This window comes from Vipera ursinii (genome assembly GCF_947247035.1).
Source record: "Vipera ursinii genome assembly, chromosome: Z".
In the NCBI taxonomy this organism is placed as follows: Eukaryota; Metazoa; Chordata; class Lepidosauria; order Squamata; family Viperidae; genus Vipera; species Vipera ursinii.
The window spans coordinates 47,824,811-47,848,605 of NC_139517.1; the positions used below are offsets into that span (position 1 = coordinate 47,824,811).

The 23,795-nt window shown below is 42.2% G+C and overlaps 1 protein-coding gene and 1 long non-coding RNA gene across 2 annotated transcripts in view; one reads left to right on the forward strand and one right to left on the reverse strand.

The window, feature by feature from the left end:
• Positions 1-7,115: 7,115 nt before the first annotated feature.
• On the reverse strand, positions 7,116-9,497 carry LOC310649853. The gene is made up of 4 exons (XR_014494322.1): positions 9,415-9,497; positions 9,046-9,307; positions 8,439-8,881; positions 7,116-7,241 (listed from the first exon to the last, which is right to left on the reverse strand). It is a non-coding gene; the product is annotated as an uncharacterized lncRNA (long non-coding RNA).
• A 464-nt stretch (positions 9,498-9,961) lies between these two features.
• Positions 9,962-23,795, forward strand: part of WNK4 (WNK lysine deficient protein kinase 4) — a gene marked incomplete at its 5' end in the record, with an annotated part of 51,357 nt that continues 37,523 nt past the window's right edge. Inside the window, one exon of the mRNA XM_083378667.1 lies at positions 9,962-10,495. Coding sequence (XP_083234793.1) covers positions 9,962-10,495 — 534 coding nt within the window. The remainder of the gene's footprint in view (positions 10,496-23,795) is intronic.

Consider the following 23,795-nt stretch of genomic DNA (forward strand, 5'->3'; position numbering starts at 1 on the left):
TAATTCAAAAATATTCAAAATATTCACTGAATATTCATTCAACCAGTTTCTAAGTATGGTTAGTTAAGAATTTGCTTTAAAATCACTTTAAAATCATTTAAACATGTTTATTTCTGCAAAAATGTATTTTAATTCAAGAAAGACAGTTTTAAAGGCATACCCTTTTGAAATCTTGAAGAAATAATGTTTCATTTCATCCTATTATATTTATATATAAAGCCTAGTTTCTGTGATTATTAGTTTCAATGGAAAAGCAATCCTACTCACAATTATTCAGAATTATGCAGAGTATTATGTGCCATTGTAATAATCTGAGAAGAATATATCTCCATTCAAACCCTTTTACAAAACATATTTCTACACATCTTGTGCACACTCTTTTCTTTCCTAAAATAATCTATGGGAAAATAAAGGACAAATAAATTGAACAAGATTCTGTGATTGATAGATAAATTTAAACTTCACCTATCTAAAAACAACATACTGCAGCACTTCAAAACCAAAAGCATTTCTGCTTTTGTAGCCTAGAATCTATTTCATCAAGCGCATTAAGCTTTATGTTGATTTATCATCTTATATTTATGTCTTTTAGGGAGTGTGGGATTATACGTAATTAAGAGAGAAATGAAGTACAAAAATTACTCAAGTGAGATATATAATGAACAAGTCACAGAACTGTTACTGATGAAAAATGAGGCATCATTAAAAGCAACACTTTATTTTTATATTCTTCATCTTTGTATTGTGCCTTAACTGCAGAAGGCAGACTACATATAGCGCTCTTCCTCCTGTCCGAGGTTTTCATTGTTGTGTGCATTTCTGTTGAGGATTGGCAGCGGGAGTGGGGTGTGGGGTGTTTGGTTTTTATTTCCCCCCCCCCCTCTGCTGGGTGGTTGCAGCAGGTTTTGGTCACTTCCCATGACCCTGGGACACTGTGACCGTCGTAAATATGAATCAGTTGTCAAGCATCAAATGTAAATCACATTTCATTGTTGTGAGCATTTCTGTTGAGGATTGGCAGCGGGAGTGGGGTGTGGGGTGTTTGGTTTTTATTTTCCCCCCTCTGCTGGGTGGTTGCAGCAGGTTTTGGTCACTTCCCATGACCCTGGGACACTGTGACTGTCGTAAATATGAATCAGTTGTCAAGCATCAAATGTAAATCACAAGACCCTGAAGATGCTGCAACATTCCAGCTGATCGGTGCTTCTTCTGGGCTCAGAAGCGCCAGGATCAGCGCCGAGCTCCAGCTAGAGCCTCGCGCTGATTATGGCACTTCCACTGAGCCCTGACAGTCCCAAAGAAGCGCTGGTTAACAGTTCAGTTCCTGCATTCAATAAAGCATGTTCCTGCCTGAACTCTCTCGCCTTGTCTGCTGCTTGCTGCAAAGAACCCAGTACACAATGTCTAACGTAACCAACAGGGGCACATTTTTATTGTTATTTGTGCTAGATTGACTGCCAAGATCAGTAGTTGTTATTTAAATTTATTGTAGGTGCATTAATCATGGCATCCAAGCTGAAACAAATGTGAATAAGATATCACAAATCTTTTTTCGCTCATGTGATTTAAGCTACTTAACATTGAAAAATGTAATAGTAAAAACTTGCCCCATTGAATTTCTTCCTGATCATAGATGGCATAACTTGAGACAATTTTTGTACAGTGTTAATTTTTATTAGTCTTGAAAAGCTGCAGCTCAGTCTCATCAATCTGAAACTCATAGAACTTCTAAAGGATATGCAGTTTAGGCAAACCTGAGCCCCAAAAGAATAGATATTTCAAAGGTGCTTTTTTCTTCAAAAGGCAACTGAACTATCAGAGATGAACGAGAATGAGATGGATGAGAAGCAAAATATTTTCTTCTTTTTCAAAGAAAAAAACAGTCCAGTTGCCTTTTGGAGAGAAAAAAGCACCTTTCAGACAACTATTACCTAATGACTAAGACTCGCCACAGACAAAAGAATAGAAGTTATCCTCTTAAATCAATTGATAATATCTCATCAATCTATGCTCTATTCAGTCAAGACCATTCCATAGTTTTGAACGTCATTATTATCCCTGTATTTCAATGAAAAAATCCCTTTTATCTGTCATAACTGTGATCAAATACATACAAACATTCTTATGATAGAAAACTGCTTGTCAGGTTACCTCTCATGCAGGACATCTTGAGAAAAATGAGCCAAATTGTTCCTTAACCTCTAAAATTTTAACTTGTAGTATTATTTTCAGCCTGGCAGGTTTGGTCTTGGAAAGATATGCTCTTCTACCTTACACGTTCATTTTTCTCTTAAATATAAAATCTTATACTCGTGCTTTTTAAAGATAGGATATCTGATTTGTTCCTATCACAAAGCTTCAAAGAGAGCAATGAATTTTTTTAAAGGAAGTATTATTTGGTTGAGGAAAAGATTCAGAATCAATAAGTAAGCATCTCATAAAAAGTTCTTTGTTCAGGTTAAACATTTCTTCTGTAAGCGATTCAGAGACACCTAAAATGCATTAAAACAGCTTGACTTTTACAAGGGAGTTAAATAAATGTCCACGTGTTACAAGGGAACTGCTGATTTTCCATTATCCACTTAAAAGTTGGCCAACCTGACTGGCAGGGGACACAGGTTAGGGTACAAAGTTCTTCCTTCACAGGACCCTTGACTGTTTGAGTTGCAGATTTACTCTTTAAGATATTCAGATAACTAGCTTTGTTGGAAAACTATAATTGCACCAGAAAAGGAAGAAGCAACAAATCATGCTTGAATTCTGGTCTCATTGACAAGTTGTAGAAGGGGAGGGTGGGAATAACTTTTGCCTGTGAAATATGCTAGGAAAGGTCAAACTTTGGAGCTGTAAGTGCAAAGAGTTATGCAGAGATGGAGGAGAACTATGATTGTGGTCAGGGGTACGTGGAGGTGCTGAAACAATACTTTAGAGGACCATAGGTATTGTGTAGTGGGTCCGACGCAAGGAAGAGACGCCAGCCGGAGTACGTGTTCAGCTCTTTATTGGAAGGGGGTAGCGTACTGAGGGATGAGGGTTACCTGGCCTCCTTAAATACCTGGCCAGATAAGCGGACAGCCAATGGGGTTGGCCCTAGGTTTCCCGCCGAAACCGTTCAGGCCAATGCCCCCTGGTGGCTGTTGCTATGCAGGTGCCTGCATACATAACAATAGGCTCTGCTTCTTTATACACAGTTTATTCACAAATGGTGTGGAGAATGGCTGTTGGCTTTCATCCAGACCAGTGTTTCTCAACTTTGAGAATTTTTAAGATGTGTGAACTTCAGCTCCCAGTGTTCCCAAATGCACTGGCTGGGGGATCCTGGGAACTAAAGTCCATACATCTTAAAGTTGCCAAAGTTGAGAAACATTAATCTAGACTAGAAATGTGGAAGCAAAGTTAGTGTAGGACAGAGCTTTAAAATCAGGCAAAAAGCTTTTAGTGGGCACAAGGAATTGTGAATTTGAATATCCAATTGTCAATTGCACATAAACTAATCTAGACATCAGTTATTAAAATAACTGTAATATTTGATGAGAATCATGTCACCAAGGGTAGGAAGCTGAATCAAAATGGAGGAAACGATGATGAACTGATCTGCAGCTGATATTACGGGCAGTAGGTGAAAGTGAGCAATGTATAGCATATATTTGGGGTTTTTTTTGAAGTGTGAAAAAATAGTAACTATTTTGACTCAACAATCTTTAACACTTTTTTCAAAGTCATCTGGGGAATTGATTGAATTAAGAGATACTTCCCAAAACGTAATAAAACTAAGTGTTGCCTTAATACATTGATAAGACCTAAATGCTAATTTCAGGTTGGAACTTTGCAACATTTCCAACTTTGCAATTTGTGGGAAATTTACTAAAGAATTTAGAATAAAGAAGCTACATGTAATAGGCTGCAACTCCTCCCACCCCGAAAAAGAAGAGATAGGGGGTTGTATAATATGAGGTAAGAATTTTAGTCCACCATATGAATTTACACTCTATGGCTTGCTTTCCACAGGCCAATCTTTGCGTGGCTTAGTGTTTTCTTCTCTTGATCAAAAAGATTTTTACAAATTTTCAGTTAGAGAAAGTGAAAGGGAATGAACAAGTATAGTGTTAGGCAATTCATTCCATTTCATTGTCCATTATACTGTAACAGTAAGCATCATAATGTAATAGAATTACCAGTAATTAAATTCATTTCTGTTATAGCAGATAAAGGTGTATTTGTTTTAGGCCATCTACTGAAGAAAGTTCAGGATGTTTTGGAAAGTCCAACACTAACACAAAAATTTTGGATTACACCAGATTTGTTTTAGAGTGTAAAAGCAGCCATTTTTAATGCTGCCTGATTCAAGAAAGGTCCCACTTGTTCTGTTATTACTTCACATAAAATATTCTATGGCTGAAGTTAGAACTGAGAGGAAATAAAAGCAAACAAGTTTTTGATTTATTATCAGATAACTTGATGTCATCCTCTTAAAAGTCACTGAGATTTATTCTGGATTTAATCAGTCAAAGCTTGCTTTCAATACAAAACTTGATCATAAAGATTAGTTCCCCTGAGCATTTGCAGAATATTTTTTTTTAATGCTAAACAAGAGTGGGCCTCATAAGATTAGGAAACAGGCTTCCACAGTTGTAACTTTCCTGAAACTTTGGGTGCTGGCATGTGCTTTTTTTTTTAAGTCATCAGCTGTTTTTCTGTATGTTTCAGGGTACAATACCAAAGTACCATGAACTATGTCTCTTCCCTTGGCATGGAATATTTGGTGAATTAGAACAGAGCAGGCCATTCAATTCCATGCCTCCCTAATTCTTCCTTCCTCTTATCCTGGAAGGGAAACAATTTAACCTTAGGGGACTGAAAATTAATCCCAGCCACAGTTGCTGTTTTGGGTAAATACAGTTTGGTGAATTAAACAAACTAATAGTTTTCATGATAAAGTCTCTTGTTGTCGTCCCTCATGCCAAAAGACTCACTCTCCAGATCAGACATTCTTAGGGATTAGCTCAGACTACTTGTCTGCTTACTGGGAGCCAGTAATAACCTTAGATCACAAGTGAAGCTGGCCAACACCTGGAACTGGATGCTTTGGGAAATAAACAGCACCTGCCCCCAAAGCCCATTCGATGCTCTTAAGCCACCAATTGCAAGTGAACCGGCCACCTTTGTGTACATTTGAGTTATATATGTGCGTCATTCCTTCCCATAGAGTTTGATTCAAGTAAGTTAAAATAACATTGGATAACAGAGGTTGATATAATTTGGTTTGTTTGCCTCAGTATAAGGAAGCCCAATGACTGGGTGCTGCTGCTAAGTATTAACTGCAAACCAGGACATGAAAACATCAATAAAAATGGATTTGGAAATCATGGTTTGGTAAGTCCAGAATTAAGTGAAATTTGCTCTAAGAATGACTAAATAATTCCATGAAAATAAAACCATTCCCTTACTTTCACTGTCACTCTGCTGCATCAATTCAAGTAGTTTGGGTAATTTACTCATCCCTTTAAGGAATGGAAGATAAACTTCAGCATTTTATTCATGTGTACACATGTACATACATGTGTACATACTTGTTCTACGCTCACTTTCTCCCTCTAGCCAGAAAAAGGAGAACATTCTCCGGACAGGAGGAGGTTAAGAATAATTGCTCCTGCTTTCTCCTGCAAGAAAAGAAGGACTTCATCCAGGGACAAGGAGCAACCATTTCCCAGCATCTCTAGCACAAACTGCCTTTGGGAGAAATGGGGAAAGCATGGGAAAGGGCCTCCATAGTTTCGTTATATTTCAACTTTATGAATCAAGACTACTTAGATAACATAAATCCAAAGGGATAATATTGGGTATTAAGTTGGGTTAAAAACAATAAACCCCAGCTGATGATAGCTATGTCGTTAGAATTCATGTATCGTAATGCTAGAATTCTGTGTGTGTGTGTGTGTGTGTGTGTGTAGCACGCATGCATGCAAGCATGTGCATGTGTGCCTTCAAGTCAGCTTTTGACTCCTGGTGACTACCTGGACAAATCCCTGCAGTTGTCTTGGTTGCAGGTTTTTCAGAAGCGGCTTGCCATTGCTTCCTTCCTAGGGCTGAGGGAGGGATTGGCTCAAGGTCACTCAGCTGGCTCTGTGCCCAAGGTGAGACTAGAACTCGTAGTCTCCCAATTTCTGGTCTGGGGTTTAACCACTGCACCAAAATGTTACTAAGACTGGGGAGAGGCAAAATAAATTCCTGCTCAGTCATAAATATTATTTGGTGACCTAGGCAAGCTTCTCGGCCTAAGTAGCTTTACATTTGTAGATAAAACCAGAGAAAGATGAATATACAGTTTCTTAAGACCTTGAAGAAAATATCTAAATGAAATGATGGGCATTTCTCAAAGTGTGGCAAAGGGTTTGTCTCGTAAGTTTCAAATATTAATATCAAGCTGCATTCTGAGTTCTTGTTCTTCTACCAGATATTGGTAAGCTGGTCATTGCTTTCCTTCAGACATTTTTTACTCTTTATTTTTTCATACTTTCTGTGAAGTCTGATTCTGAAAACAACTCGTTATCCTAACTGGAATTATTTTGATCTAGCAAAACATAATTTTAAACAGGATTTTAATAAGCCACAATAGCTGGCTTTACATATTATGCTAACATATAAATTTTGGTTTACAAGCCACAATGGTTACATTCACACACTGTCCAATGAAAACCAACCACATTATGGTTTAGTGTAGGGGTCAGCAACCTGAAACAGTGAAAGAGCCACTCGGTACCGGTTCCCTCACAAAAGGAAAAACTGGGAGCCGCAAAAAATGTGTGCACATGCGTGTACATGCGCGCATGCGCAGAACAGGGTTTGACGGAAGAGTGGAGCCAAGGCGAGATATGCACCTACCCCACATATTTGAATTGATTGGTTGAACTTTTTTAGTCCCACTTTTTTTGGGGGGACTGCACATGGCAGAGGACTGGGAGCCGCAGGAGACGGCTGAAAGAGCTGCATGCGGCTCCAGAGCCGCGGGTTGCAGACCTGTGGTTTAGTGGAACATGTGAATCCTGATTAATATAACAAGCCAATATCTCCATATTCTGCAACTAAGGAAAGCATAAAAAGAGTTGGCAAGCAGATAACAGAGCAGAAAAGTTTTCATTTTATTATTGAAAAGAAGGTAATCCATAAGCAAAGATGACCACATTCTCTAAGAATATCATTAAGATAGACTTGTTTGTTTTTCATTTCTTCACCTTTGAAATCTAAAAAATAAAAGATAACCCATCAAAATCTCATGAAAAACAGCAGTATAATTAATTTGCATTACCAGTCCAACAATCCTGTATTTATATTAGTTAATTCCATGAACAATTAGTAGTGGTGACAGTAAGAATTTTTTTTAATTAAAAAGACAAAGAGTTTACCATCCAGGCAGAAAAAGATTCCTCTAATGGCTAGCTTTTAGCATTTTTGTTCTTATTTTGCTTTATAAACAATGTCCAGATCTGCTGTTTCAATGAATGTTTTTAGTCTTATGAAAAAACCTCTTCTTTCTCAATTTTTTTCCAATGCTATCCAGTCATACTTATATCTGTTTTCTCACTCATTAACCTATTTCCCTTTTTTGTGTTCTTCTCTCCTGCCAAATCTCCAAAGCATCCCTCTGCCCTCATAAAGCTTGGCCTGTTCCCAGAACAAAGTAGGCTGTTACATGATCATGTCTTCTTATGCTCATAATTTAATCAAGGTCATGTATAGTCACATAGTTAAGCGCAAAATGAGGGCTGAGCATATGGCTACATTAAACTGACCCTTCACACGGTTGAGGATTCTCTGAATGACTGTGCTTGCTTTTAAAGTAAATCATGGGTTCAGGCCCTTGAAAAGCCACAGGGTAGGGGGGAAGAGAATATGGTCCCAGTCCAGGCTGATGACAACTCTCATTTGCGACAATGGTATAGTTCTTGATACTACTAATAGCAGGGTGGTTTGATATCTCCTTATCTCTCTGCTAGTCTGAAAGCGTTTTTTTAACTTGCTAATCATCTGTTCTTTTTTTTTTTTTACAAAATATTCAGTTTTCAGTCTTAAGTAAAACAAGGAAGTAAATGTCAAAAAAACACTGTGCCCCAAAGAGAAAGAAGCATTTCGCAGATAAGCAGATAAGGCTAGGGTGGAGGAGGAAAATACACCTGAAAGGACAAGGTGATCCTCCTACAAAAAATAATGAGGGTGAGTTGCAGCCAGTATACTACAAAAATAACCTGGATGTAAAAATAAGAATCACTAAAAGTTATATGTAACTAAGCAAATATTAATTATAAAAGATAATGTTCTCATCTGAAAACATTTACTGAACAGTATCCATTGAGCATCACACCACTAAAAATGCCACATTTTCAAATGCTTGGAAGGATTAACAAGACAAAGCATTTCTTTGAAAAATATATGATAGTTACAGCAATCTCAGGGAGAAGGGAGAGCTTATGGGTTGCAATGGGTTCTTTGGTCTTCTGCATTCAGTTCTCTCTGATGACCTGTGCTTTTTTTGTAAAAGAAAAAGGTGCCGGAACTCACACGTCATACAACCTGCCTTGCCTACCCTACAAGGTTCCATCCAAAAAAGGTGCCGGAACTCTGTTCTGAGCGTTCTATGAGAAAAAAAGCCCTGCTGATGCCACATAGACAATTTATGGAATTAATTCACCTAAGTGTAATGTGGGATATATTGCCAGAATAGACTTTTCATCATTAAGAGTTTCAGTGGGAACTACGTCAACAGGGCATTTCCATGACATTGTAGGCCAGGAAGAAATACAATAACTCTTTATACACTTTTCGCATCTTGCATCCTGCATCCCCATTCGTGTATGTCAGGATAAAGCTTCTGGGATGGCTTTTGCTGCAGGAAAAGTAAGCCACAGTTACATACAATAAACACATTAACAGTCAGGGGCCCCTCAAGTTTCAATTCTGAGTTAAGAAGTCTACTATCCTAGTTCTAGTATAAGATTCCTACCTGAAGACATTATGCCAAAATTTCATCAAATAAATAAATGGTACAACCTTGAGCAAACTGTTACAATTCAGTTGCAGCTTTCATTTGTTGAGGAATTGTGTCTGACTCACATTCATGGATGAAAAATAGCTGCATTATCACTAAACTGTAAAAGGGTGAAGCTTGTTGGTAGTCATTCCTAAAAGGAAGCTTTAGGTTGGGAAGCTCCCTCCCATCATTCTCTGTGACAGCAGAGGTTGCAGGTGCATTCGCATATATTTTTATGATTGATAATCAGTGGCACTGAAAACAGATTGATAAACTCCGATCCTGTTTTAAAAAGGAAACATTTTGAGTCATTCAAGTTTATGTCGTCTCATCAAAAAGTCAAGGAATGATAGAGAATACAGAAGTCTGCTCTGCCCACAAACTTTTACCTTGTCAACTGCCATAAAACTAGAAAAATATGAAGGCAATGACGATACAATTGGCCTCCACTGACGCATTTGGGATTTTAAGAGCCTTTTTCATTGAAAGGCGTTTTACCCAAAGCAAAAGTAACACATTTTGCATTTCTCCTACCCACTGAAAAACAGCAGGATCAGGACGATATCCCGTTGCTGCGCTCGTGCTACCTTCGAACACACGAGTTACTGAGCGTAAAGAAGGCTCTTGGAAGGGTCGCGTTTCCAGCCCTCTGGGGTGGGCGTGTCGTGTCGGTGCAATGCACTGTGGCTTCCTTGGGGGGCAAAAGAGGTAGGAGTCGAGCAGAACAGGTTAGTTAAAAGAGGGGAGGAGAAAGCCGCGCAGCCGCCCGACCAGGCCTGCTGGAGTGGGCGGTGCTGCCGCCGAGCGCACGTAGCGGCTGCCTGGCCGCCGGCTTAGTAAGCAAGCAATAGCACTCTGATACAGTGTCTTCTCTTGTCCGGCCGTCTGATGCTAATGTTGCGGGCATCGCACTAGGGCCCCGTTGCTGGAGCGCTCATGCCTCAGCCCGATAGGATGGACCCGACTAGCTGCGGCATGTGTGAAGATGCTGGTCAAGCGGAGGGTGCTCGGACCCTCGAAGTCTCTGGTCGCCGCGCATCAGTCTACAAGATCAGTCGTCGGAGTTCGTCCGAGCTTGGATTAAGGAGCTACGATAACAAAGACGCTGCCTGCCCTGTTGCCGCAACTCCTGACCCCGTGGATTTGGAGGTGATGGGGACGCCCGCTGTAGCTTCAGAGAGTTCTGGGTCTCGAAGTCTCCACGTTGCTTCAGCCACGGGATCCGCGGGCAGCGAGAGTCCTCCGGAGGCCGTCCCGTCACGCCCTCTGCTCTCTCCCACGGAGAGCCGCCAAGATCGCGAACACTGGGAACAAGAAGAGAACGAAGAGGCTGAGACCCGGGCCGTGGCCACGTCTCCGGACGGTCGCTTTCTCAAATTTGACATCGAGATTGGCCGCGGCTCCTTCAAGACTGTTTACAAAGGGCTAGACACGGAGACCACTGTCGAAGTGGCTTGGTGCGAGCTGCAGGTTGGTAAAGTGGGCGTCCCGCGGTCCGCGCGGTAAAGTGGGCGTCCCACGTTGTCTGATGAGCAGGGCTCCTGAGGACCTGGAATAAATGCAAGACAAAGCGCAAAATGAGGCAGGCTGAGCCCCCTGGAAATGTATTTATTTGCGACAGAGCAGTTTGGTTTGGGAATATGATAGTTTGGGCATGTCGAGAATATTTCAGGTTGGGACGACAGTGAAGAAAGATGAAGAGAGTGTGAAATGGGAGGAGGGTTATGCCAAATCCTTTTTTCTTGGTTTTTAGTTGCATTTTTCTTGTTTTTTTTAGCTCCATTGCTGAAAACGATTCAAATGACAGTCATTTTACTGGATTGTGATTTGGTCAAAGTTTGAAGCATTTTTAAAACACATCATGTGCACCTAACACATACATTTTCCTGTCATTTCTAAGTCTTGTGTTTCTGGTTTTTCAATTTATATTGTTACTAGTTTTTTTTATCAGTTTGGAGGCAGCTTCATTCAATATTTCTCCTGTTTTCAAGGAAAAGGGGCATTGGAAATATAGTTGTGCTTAGAAATAGTGAAAAAATGAATCCTTAGGCCAGGCTAGGAAAGCTGCCTCTGACAAGTTATCTTCTCGAGGAGTGTTTGGAGAATTGGGGAAGATGGTCAATGTGGGAAACAGAAAACTTTCTGAAACAAAAATAGGAGAGAGAGCTAGTTACGACTGAGCCAAAAAGAGGCAGTGAAGGAGTGTCTGTGGAACTGCCTTGAAGACAATTAATAGGTGGGCCTCCCTTTGCCTAGATTTGAGTAAAGAAGAAAGACCAACTTCACATCTCAAACCCATTGTTGAACTTTGTTATATATCCTTGAAAAACAAAAGGGAGCATCCTCCTGTACTACTATAGTTATTACTGCATTATTTTTGTGATTATCTCAGCCATTGTTGCTGGATTGTGGATGTCTTAAAATAATCCAAGACTATTTTACATATATCATTATTTCTTTATTTGTTCAGTTGTTCATTTTTATAAAGTTATTTTTCCCAAAAGAACCCTGTAGTGCAATAAAAAAATACAATTGCCTATCCTAAAGGTTTACTAAGATATATAAAATAAAATAACTTTTTTTGTTTAGAAAAACTTATTGGAACAATTATTATCCTACAAACGCTGATGCAAAAAATATAGAGATATAGTTGGTATATGTGATATTTTAATTAGTCTAATTGTAATTAGTTGACCTTTAAACATAATTACTTCAAAGGATGTTTTAAACAACAACAACAACTCAGAATTCCTACATTCTGGTGATGCTGGATTTGATGGAAGTTGTAATCCAAACAACCTGGAGAACATTATGTAATTTATCTCTAAAAGAAGAAAAAATATGATGAGCTCTCTTTGCAGTGGCATAGTCAGAATTAATAGGACCCACAACATGTGTCTAGTTCAGACATGTCAAACACAAGGCCCAGGGGCCGGATTTGGCCTGCAAAGTGGTTTCATGTAGCCCGCAAAGCCATCCTGGAAACATGAGGGAACAGCCCCTGCTGCCTTGGCCTTGGCCCAGGCTGGCCAGGAGCCAATGTACAATTTCATGGTGGTCATCTATGCTGAAATACATTCAGTCTTAGCTCCACAAGGCTGTCTGGAAACAGTGAGGGACTCTGCTGTGTCAGCACTGCACCCTGGGCACATGCTGGGGAGGTATCACCCTTGTGAGGAATGAAGAAATGCACCATTGCCTGGAAAGCACATGGCCCTGCCTATTTGGGCAGGCTAGGGGCTGGGCAGATTTGTGCCACCTGCTCAGCCTCTTGACACTGTGAGGACAGGACCCCACTGCCTGCCAAAACAGGGCAGACTGGGGGCTGGGCAGCATTACACAGGTAACAATGACTCTGACGCTGCTCATGGCATCCCCTCCCCAGACCCCACCAAGCCGGATATGTGAAGTAGGCGAGGGCCATGTGCTGGCCATTTCCAGGCGATGGTGCATTTCTTCATTCCTCACAAAGGGTGACACTTCCCCAGCTGCATTTCTTGCCTATTTTTCTCCCTCCCTCATCTCAAATATTTTCCCACCACTGGATGGATGGATGGATGGATGGAAGGAAGGAAGGAAGGAAGGAAGGAAGGAAGGAAGGAAGGAAGGAAGGAGAGGGAGAGGAGAGGGTCTGAGGGAAGTCCTGCCTTAGTCCTGCCCTGCTGCCCTTTCACCATCCCCTTGCCCCCTCCCCCTGGCCTATCCTGGGGGGGGGTCTCCCATCCTATTGCTAAGGAAGCTTTGGATACAAAGCCAGGTCTCCTCACATGGAGAGGGAGTGGGCCTCCCTCTTGACTTTGCCCTTGGACCCATCATGAGCAACCTGGCTAAGGAGACCAAGCACTGTAGCAGCAGCCTTGAGGAGGAGTTAAGTGCAGCTGGGTTCACCCTTGGGAAAGTGGGGTTCGGCTAAGTGCTGCGGGTGCTTGAGGGCTGGGCTGGGGATTTGACCTCCACGCCACAGTCCAGCCCCCCCCACTCCCGCATGGCCTGAGAGGAACAGTGAGGCTTCTCCAGTGGCCCATGCCTTGGCACTTGCCCCGGTCCCATCTCCTTCTGCCAGAGACCCTCAGATCTGTCCCACTCCTGCCCAGGCCCCCATAGGCACCCTTGACGCCAACAATGTAGAGCTGGCCATGCCCACCCAGTAGGCCATACGCACTCTAGCCATGCCCACCCAGTAGGCCATGCCCACCCTGGCCATACCCACCCAGCCCCTTGAGGGCAACCGCAATGCTGATGCGGCCCTCAGTGAAATTGAGTTTGACACCCCTAGTCTAGTTGGAGAAATGTGTACTTGGAAGTTTAACTTGAAGACTTCTTTCTTCAATCTCAAGTTCAAGATTTATTTTTCAGTAATGAGGGAATGATCTTCTGTCTGGATTCATGCAGTCATATTTTTTAGAACTTAGCCCTGATATCCACCCAGGTTCCAAGACTGATGTCTGACACGAACTGACCTTTCCTTGAGTATGACTTCCAGTAACTCCTGCAGAATCAATTGAAGTAAAAGTATATATTGACAAAATTGCCTTCTCCCATGGATTAAAAGATCCAGTTGCCCCTGTTTTTTCATCTCATCAAGATTAGTCTCCAGGGCATAGCATGATAGGGTCAGAGAAAGTGCTAGGCTGGCAGCTACTTTCTTTCCTTTGTTGCCAAAGGGATTAATTCATTGTTCAATGTGACTTGTTGGCAAGTCATGTGCCATAAGGGTATGGAAGCAAACATATTCCCATAAGTATCTGGGAATAAATGTTTATGTGTGCATTTATGATTGAGACATATATGAGAATAGAAGTAGCTTGTTTAGTGTATTCTAAGAGTAGTAAAAGGAATCCTTCAGGTTTTAGAAAAATAGTTAGGAGAAAATGTAAAAATGTTTTTCTGAGAGTGGAATGTAGTGGAAAGTCTTAGAAATAGAAAAGGCCAAAGTCCTTTTCCAGGTACTAAACCAGTTCTCTAAAGGACTTTGTCTAATTTTGTTACCTTAGTTTAAAACAACATTTTCCTTGATTAAGTGTTCATGGAAAGCTTCTGTAGTTCAGTACTGTATAAACAGTATAGGTAATATAAACAGATTTTTTAAAAATATAATTTAAAAACATAATTTTGATGTCCTGTTTATGAAGTCCAGTATAGGAGTTCAACTAAACAGTGTTTTCTAAAGTAAGATACCGGTAATTAAAAATAGATATAGCCACTAATTTGTGTAGTAAACTCTAAAAGCAAATCCCAATTAAGTTTACTAAAACTTCCATCATCTACAGCTGGCAGTAGTTATACTAAAGGGCAGACAGCTGTAGTCCATCAAGTCTAGACAGCAACCAGGATAAGAAAGATTGATGTCGCTAATTGGATAACTGCAACTAAAGAAAAACAAGTACGAATGTGAAATTCTGCCTTGACTTCTCTCTTTTTCCCTTCTGCTGCTTTCTGACTTCTTAGAAAACATTCCTCCAGCCCCAGAATTCTTGCTTGCCCAATTCTTGGCAAGCATCACTACTACTACTACTACTACTACTACTACTACTGCTACTACTACTACTACTACTACTTCTCCTCCTTCTCCTCCTCCTCCTCCTCCTCCCAAAAAAAGTTGTAATATTTATTTGCATGTTTCTTCTCTCATTGAAGGAGGTTAAATATTTGTCAGCATTTTATTCCCCAAAAGTTTAGCCTATGGGCAATAAGGGGTATTAATGTTTTGATAATGTGAACTAGAATTCCTAAAAATAGCTCTTGGTATAAGGACCCTTTATCAGCATTCTCCATTTTTAAGTTTTTGGGAAATTATGGTATCCAGGAATTTTATTTCAGCATTCAATCCTGAACTCCGCTATTGTGGAATCAGATATGGAATATCAGAGAGAACTATCTCTGCTGTATACTCAGGTAGAGAAAGAAGGAAATTATATCCAATGGGCCAAAGTTTAAATGAGTGAATCTTTCCTAATGCATAGCTGGCATGGTGAGATATTAATTCTTTTTTGGATGAAGATCTTAGGGTTCATAAATTATTTGCCTGAGGACAAGAAGAGGATATATCAGAATGAAACATACAAAACATTAACATGACTGGTCATATGGTATTGTGTCACTAATCTTAGTAACCTATTATTCTTAGAAGGTTAAACTAAACCTATTATACTTAGAAGGCATTTATTGCTTAGCTTAGATCAGGGCTTTTCAACCTTTTCACCCATTGTACCACTTTTAGGATATGGCAACATCCGAGTACCATCAGTCGCCTAGCAAGATGTCAAAAACTTGATGACCAAAAAAAAGGGGGGGGAATGATGAAGTACAGGTAGTCCTCGACTTACAACAGTTCACTTAGTGACTGTTCAAAGTTACAGTGGCACTGAAAAAAGTGCCCCCCAAGCCACAGCTAAGCAAGACACATGCCTGCCCGCCCGGCGGCGCTCTTCCTCCTGTCCGAGGTTTTCATTGTTGTGAGCATTTCTGTTGAGGATTGGCAGTGGGGGGGGGGTTTATTCCCCCCCCCCCGCCATCTGCTGAGTAGTTGCAACAGGTTTTGGTCACTTCACATGACCCTGGGACACTGTGACCATCATAAATATGAATCAGTTGCCAAGCATCTGAATGCAAATCACAACACCTTGGAGATGCTGCAACATTCCAGCTGACTGGTGCTTCTTATGGGCTCTGAAGTGTCAGGATCAGTGCCGAGCTCCAGCTGGAGCCTGGCACTGATCCTGGTGCTTTTGCTGAGCCCTGACAGCCCTGCAGCTCCAGCCATCTCTCGCTCAGGCTTCTGCAGTGCTGCCACCAGTTCAGCTCATTCCCCTCCTCCGCTACCACTTTTCTAGGATGGTTGCGTACTACCTGCCAGGTGCCAATGTACCACAGGTGGTACCCGTACCACTGGTTGAAGAGCCCTGGCTTAGATCATTGGATTTAACTAAGGAGACTGGATTCTGTACTGAATACTAATTTGCATTTCTTTGATCTCAGTAGGGATCCATATTTGATCCTAATCCATGTTAAAGAAATATTTGCCCACTTTCCTTAGAAGTAGGCAAGGGTCATCATGGACCAATGAGTTCTAATGATTGCAAACATAACTATCATATATAGACCATGATCATCTCCCCTTGAAAGGCATTTTCAGTTATTCCCACTTTACCTGCTCTGAAGAAAGAAATGTATATTTTGCAGAAGGAGATAAATCTAGTTCCAGTCTCAGACATTTCTTCTTTTAGTACTTTACTGCTGCTGCTGAATGAAGTTTGCTGTTATTCAAAATCTTCTACATCTTAGTTTTGCTTATGTTGTAATTTCTCCTAAGAGTCCTAAGTGGAATTTTTGTCCATAATCTCCTAAATCTACAAAGAAGATTGGTTTGAGTACATGAACAAAGAATGCTTATTTCCACAACTCCCTAAGAGAAGTGTCATGCAAACACGCAAACACACACATGTATTCTTTTATTCAAGTACATGGCAACAATTGCTTTTGTTTTTGGAATTATATGTTTCCTTTTATGCATGATTGGTTGATCATAGCTCCCCCTAAAATCAGACCTTTGCATTATTTCAGTACAACTCTTTTAGATAATTCAGCCTTTGTGCAAATTTTATCAAATCTCATATCACATCGACCAGGAATGTCCAATTTATTAGAGCAATGATGGATTTTAGACATGTTATAGCAAATGTGCTTGCAGCTATTGTTGAGGCAATTTTTGGTTGTCGTTTCCATGGAAACATTAAAAGTTTCTTGAATCCTAAGGCAGCTACATGCTTATTAAAACATAGATTATTTGAAGATTCACTTCGATATTTTTCCCCATGTAACATGGCAGCTCAACCATACCATACACACCTCCTATTATTATTGTCCCTGTCTTTTTTATAAGGACAAGATTTAACCCAATGTTACCTTGCTCTATAATCTTGTTTTCTAAATTCTTTTTAGTATCTTTTTAAATCAAGTCCTTCTGGTTCAACATGACTAAGATTGGTTATTATTTATTACAATCTGTTGTTATATAAGACTGCATTTGAAAATCAACCAGAAGTTACCTTTGGTATAGAATGCAGCAGTCTGAATTGCTGACAGCTATTTATTAACTACCAAGACCATATTATACCAATGGTCTTTGGTTGCCAATAAATTTATATGTGTGGTTCTAAATGCTGATTTTGATTTATAAAGCATATAAAACTTGGTAGCAAAGTACCTTATAGACTATTTTCTCCAAACAGAACCAATTCATCTAGTTCCTGGTAATCTCACTTTTAAGGAAATCAAGGGCATCAAGGCAAGGAGATTGTACTTTTCAGTTGTAGTACCAACAGCATGAAAAAACATTCCTGTGAATTGTTTGCTTGCTTGTTTCTGGTCAAACCTAGTCCCATCTCACTGCCCAATGATTCTGAATGGTTTACAGATTACCTACCATATTCATAGCCTTCCAGAAAATAGTTAAGACTGAATTATTCTGGAGGAAGTTTTAGATTTGAATTTCATTTACTGTTATGTTAGTAAATGATGGGGAATGCATTGGTCTAAGAATATTGCATTCTAATATATCAGTTTATTATGGAGAGTAAGTTAAATGTAGCGTGTGAGGCACCAGGCTGGAAACCAGGAGACTCTTGAGTTCTAATCCTGCCTTAGGCACAAAACCAGCTAGGTCAGGGGTCGGCAACCTGAAAAAGGAAAAGAGCTACTGGGAACCGGTTCCATCACACATAAAAAAAGTGGGAGCCGCATGCGTGCGTCCATGCATGCGCATGTGCAAAAAAACAATTTGCGCATGCGCAAAACAGTTTTTTGTTGCGCATGCGTGGACGCGCGCGGTTGACATTTTTTTATGTGTGATGGAACGCGGTTGCGCGACGGTGACGGCCCGTCTTCAAAGCTGCCGCTTTCGGCAGCCTGCAAACGTGCTGCGACAGCTTTCTCAAAGAGCGGTGCCGCTGCCCGTTTGCGCGGAGGTACGCTCGCACCTCTCCGAATGACCGTAGGTGCACGCGCACCTACGGTCGTTCAGAGAGGTGCGTGCGCACCTCTTGGAAGGGGCAGACAATGGCATCACTTCTGAAAATCTTACCAACAAAACAGGAGAGCCTAGTCCAGACGGTCGCTAGGAGTCAATACTGGCTCAAAGGCACAAAAAACTAGTATTGTAAACTAGCTTACGGTATTATCATTGTTTTTGTAATGTTCCTATTTCTTCTCTCCTCCTTCTTCTTGGACGTTGTAATATTTACATTTTGTTTGGATGTTAATTTGTATTTACTATGTTGTGTGCTGTGTTATTAGCTACCCAGAGTCATGATATATAAATAAAACAAGCAAATATTTATATATACTGTAATTTTAGCTATTGTAACCTGCTATGTCATAATGAAATTGGCAGCATACAAATCGGATAAATAAAAATAACTGTATGTGGTGCAGTGGGCCTTTTTTAAATCTAGATCACAGTTTAGTAAAAATGTATAGAAAATGATTGTATCATATCATTTTTAAGTGATACAATTAAGAGCAAGTTATACAATATCATTAACATTAAGAGAGGTTACAAGGGTCGTTATGAGATATGAATCTGTTTCATGCAAACTGAATTAGTTCATATACAAATTTGTAACATGAAGTCTAACTCATTTATTGTAGTACATTAACAGCCATGTACTTGAGTCCTTAAAGAACAGAATTAAATTTGCTATAAATTAGTTAAGCAATTCCAATCTATCTGATATTTATTAATTGAAGAATTATCATTTTAATTCATCAACATATTGCTCAGAAAGAAAATGAAATATCCCCCCTCCCCAGTTCTGAATCTTGCTAAATTGAATGTACACTTGTGTCAGTTAATTGTTATTACCGGTACCTAAAAGGAAAAATGGATTTTTTGGGGGGAAAATAATCTTTGAAATGGAGAAGTTGTCATAGATTATTTGAGAATCTGGTAATGGAAGCCAATGATTTTTCTCTCTGTGTCTGCTCTGCCTTTTTATTGTAGTTTGTCTTAAATTCAGGATTATCACCTTTTGGGAAAATGTACAGTTCTTTGGGCATTATTTTTCCTCAGTAGCTAGCAAAAATCTAGGTGGTGATGTTAATAGATTAGACAGTAAGCAAATAAAGGAGTTTGTGATGATGTGATTGATGTCCAAAGAGGAAGATACCTTAAACATTAGAAATTCTGGAATCCACTTATTGTTTCTGCTTAACTCTCTGCATTTGGCTGTTCTTCCTTTTTTCAAGTTAAAAATGTACTTAGACCATGAATTCTCAATTCTTGTTACATCCAGAAAAGTGAATAACATTGTTCTTTGCCATCTGTATGTCCAATTTGGATTTTTTAAAACTCAGGCAGGGATATATCACTTTATTTAGGATTAGCATAGTATGAGCTTTGTTTCACACCTTGGAACTCATTGTGTCTAGGTCTATCTCACTTTCTTGCCATATAGAGTTACAGTCACAGCTGGATTAAATTCTTATCTGCAAATGAGGTAAATGTCCTTGAAGTCAATTAGAATATGCACTGAAACTGGGTAGATCTTGATTATTTCTCCTACATTCTGTTCTTACTGATCTAGCCCTATTAGATATCCACGGCAAGGGCTTTGATGATTGTAGCGTGGGGTGAATATAAATTAACTATGAACAAGTGATATTGTTAGTAAAATTGTTTCTGGGAATCTGTATCCTGTTGTATTCCTTGCCATCCTTTTTAGTACATTTACAATTTGACCTCTCAAAATAAAGGGAATGTTTTTCAGTGGTAAGAAAGCAGTTTTCTTGGGTGGGAATTAGGTTGTTGGCTGCATCTGACATAGGGTAACCTTGAACTTTCTTTTTTACATCAAGGTTGTGATGGTGATGATTTACTAGGTGCTAAGAAAAAAACACTCTGCATATACTCAAAACTAACAATGGTGTCCTTCTCATAACTGAATTTAAATGCTATCTGTGGTCCTTCAGCCAGAAGAAAACTATAGGGCATAAAATTGACTGCCCCTACTGGGCAAGTTTTGACAGAGGACTAAACCTGTTGGTCTGGTATTGTGCAAGATTTTGGTACAAATGTGATCTCTGGGCTTCTTTTGAACACAGAATTAGCTCTATAATGCTACACTAGAATAGATTTAAATCCCTGAACAAAGTACTTGCACTCAAGTAAAGCTCCTCAGAGATCTTTTGGGAAAAGGTTCTATTTAATTGGTATATGATTGATTGATTGATAGATTGATAGATTTCATTATCTTAGCTTAAAGCTGGCCCCAATTTCATTGACATAATTGCAGGAGGCTGCATGTAGTGTATGCCTTTAAAGCATGTCAGCACAGCAGGGGGCTGGACAGCTCCAGGCTATAACCGCTATAACCGCTTTGGCGGGAAAGCCTGAATAGAGCGAGTCATTGACAGCCCCAGGGTATGGTCAGCTCTGGCGGGAAGCCCGGGTTTAAATCTATTGGTCACCATTCACCTGGGCAGGTATAAAGAGACGCCAGGTAACCCCTTTGCCCCAGCTTCATTCCTGACTCAATAAAGACTCAATACCCAGCTCAAGTGTCCGCCTCTCCGTTCAACCATGCAACCTTGCACTGGCGACGAGGGTGGGATCCTGCACCGGACAACGCTAGCCGCGGACAGAATCCAATCGGCAGCCCCGGATCAAGACGCAGGATGACCGAGACGGCGGAATGGCACAACTGGGTCAGTATCCCCTTTTTCATAGCAACCGCCCAGAGGAGTGGGAAGCGTTCGTGGGGCAGCTCGAGTGCTACTTATGGGCAAACGGGGTGAAAGATGACTGGCAGAGAGCGGCGGCGCTACTCTGCAGCTGCGGCACGGAAACGTACCAGTTGGCGATCGGTCTCTGCGCACCCGACGACATCCACTCTGTCGGTTACAATGAGTTGCTGGCAAAACTACTGCTACTGCTAAGCTTGTAAGCCACCCTGAGTCTTCGGAGAAGGGTGGGATATAAATGGAATTTTAAAAAAAACTGACTGAGCATTTCAAGCCCGAGACATCCGAGATCGCCTGGCAATATCGTTTCGAGAAGCGGGACCAGCGGCCAGGTGAGTCTGCCAAGCAAAACATGGCCGCCCTGAGGCAGGCAGCTCGCCTCTGCAATTTCGAGAATTTAGAGATTCGGCTGCAGGATCGGATCGACTGCGGGTTGAGGGACAGGAAGCTGCGCCAGAAAATTTTTGCAAAACAGAAGCTGACCCTGAGGGATGTCCAAGAGGAATTCCTAGCCTGGGACGCGGCTGAGGAGTCCAACGCGAGGGAAGGCAAGTCCATCCACCTGTTGAGCGGTTGCGGCGACGTGGACGGGGCAGAATTGGAAGTGGACGCCATCAACCGACAACAGCGACCGGTCACCTCCAACCGAGACAACGTGAGGGAGCCAAGACCAGCCGCGGCAGACGCAAGATGCCAGGAGTGCAGGTGCAGAGCGAACGGCCCCCGGTCTACCCAACTCCACGGCTACAGCGCGAATCGGCCCCGGTCTACCCAGCACAGCAGCTGCGGACAACCCCGGTCTACCCAGTGTTCTGGCTGCGGCATGAACAGCTCCCGGTCTACCCATTGCGCCAGCTGCGGAGGACAGCATCCCCGGTCTACCTGCCGTTTCAAGTCGGCCAAGTGTCGGGCATGCGGAAAAACCGGGCACATTGCGGCAGTCTGCAGGAGCAGGCAGCGGGATAGCCTGCACGAGGTGGAGGCAGAGTTCCAGTTCGCTACAGGTACCGGGGAGCGTTTGCCGGGCAGACGGTCAGCCACACGGCGGGATGGCCGAATGTTCATTTAACAGGCGCCCCTGCGGTGCTAACCCCAAAAATAAAATTGAGGGTGAAGCTGCAAGGGGTTTCCTGCACGATGGAACTGGACTCAGGGTCAGCCATGTCCATCACCTCCGCCAGAACGTTTAAGGAGATTTGCAAGCGGAGCGGCCAACGGGTTCCCTTGAGGCCATCCAGACTGACCCTCTCTGACTTTCAAAATTCACCCATTAAGGTCCGGGGGAGGTGTTGGTGAGGGTCCAGTACAAAAGGTTTGAGGGCAAATTGAGTGTGCTGGTCGTCGAAGGCCAGCGGACCAGCCTCGTGGGGTTAGGGTGGTTCAACGCGCTGGGCATCGGAATCACGGGGATTCACCAGACGCGGAGCTGCCTTTCCCTTGAAGCTGTCTGCAAGGATTTTGCGGACGTGTTCGACGGGCAGCTGGGAAGGTACACGGGTCCCCCAATTTCATTTAAGTTAGACCCCCAGGTGCAAGCCATTAGAATGAAAGCCATGAGGGTTCTGTTCGTGATAAAACACAAGATAGAGCGGGAATTGGATAAGCTGGTAGACCAGGGGGTGCTAACACCAGTCGATGGAGCGGAATGGGAGACCCCCATTGTAACGCTGCTCAAGGCAAACGGCGAAATTAGAATTTGCGCCGACTATAAGGGGATGATCAACCAGGCTCTGAGCGCTCACTCTTACCCGGTTCCTGCGGTAAACAGCATTCTGGCGTCCCTGCAAGGCGGGTCGGTGTTTGCTAAACTGGATCTCGCCCAAGCTTATCAGCAGCTGCCGGTAGACCCAGGGTCTGCTAGAGCACAAACAATCATTACACACAAAGGGGCGTTCCAGGTAGACCGGTTGCAGTTCGGGGTCAGCGTGGCTCCTGGAATATTCCAGGAGGTGATGGAAAGGACCCTCAAGGGAATACCAGGGGTTTGCCCCTATTTCGATGACATCCTGATCACAGCCAGCTCCGAGGACGTACTGGCAGCCCGATTGAAGGTAGTACTTGAGAGGTGCAGGGGTGCAGGGTTGAAACTCAAAAGGGAGAAGTGCAAAATTGGGGTAACTGAGACAGAGTTCCTGGGGTTCAGGATTGATGCTCAAGGCATCCACCCATCTGCATCCAAAGTCAGGGCCATCAAAGAAGCCCCTACTCCCCAAAACAAGTCTGAGTTGCAGGCATTCCTGGGCCTCCTCAACTTTTACCACGCATTCCTGCCACACAAGGCCACAATTGCAGAACCCTTACACAGGTTGCTTGACAAGCAAGCATCCTGGGACTGGACTGACACACACGCTAACACATTCAAAACATTGAAGAACCTGTTAGCAGGCAATGCCACAGTCACCCACTTCAGGGAGGACCAGCCAATCTGCCTTGCTTGCGATGCATCCCCTTATGGGATTGGGGCAGTTCTCAGCCATTTAAGGGAGGATGGAACTCAGGCCCCCATCGCCTATTACTCCAGGACCCTGTCAGCTGCCGAGCGGAACTATGCCCAGATAGACATGGAGGCACTGGCAATGGTTGCTGGGGTAAAGAAATTTCATGACTACCTTTATGGTAGGGAATTCCTGATCTATACAGACCATAAGCCATTATTAGGGTTATTTACAACAGAGAAGCAGACACCACAGATCCTGTCACCCCGGATGTTACGCTGGTCCATATTCCTGTCCGCTTACTCATGCAAATTGGTACACAGGCCGGGCAAAGAGATGGGGCACGCAGACTTCCTCTAAGGGACACTGAGCCAGACCCAGCACTGGCCGTCCAAATACTGGCAATACAGAAACTGCCAGAATGCCCCCTCAATGCAAGGGACATAGCCACAGAGACCCCCAAGGACAAGGTTCTGAGCAGGGTTCAATCATGGGTGAGCAGTGGGTGGCAGGACAAATCACCAGGGCAAGAGTTCATTGCTTACTTCTCCAGAAGGCATGAACTGTCCACACACAAGGGATACCTATTGTGGGGA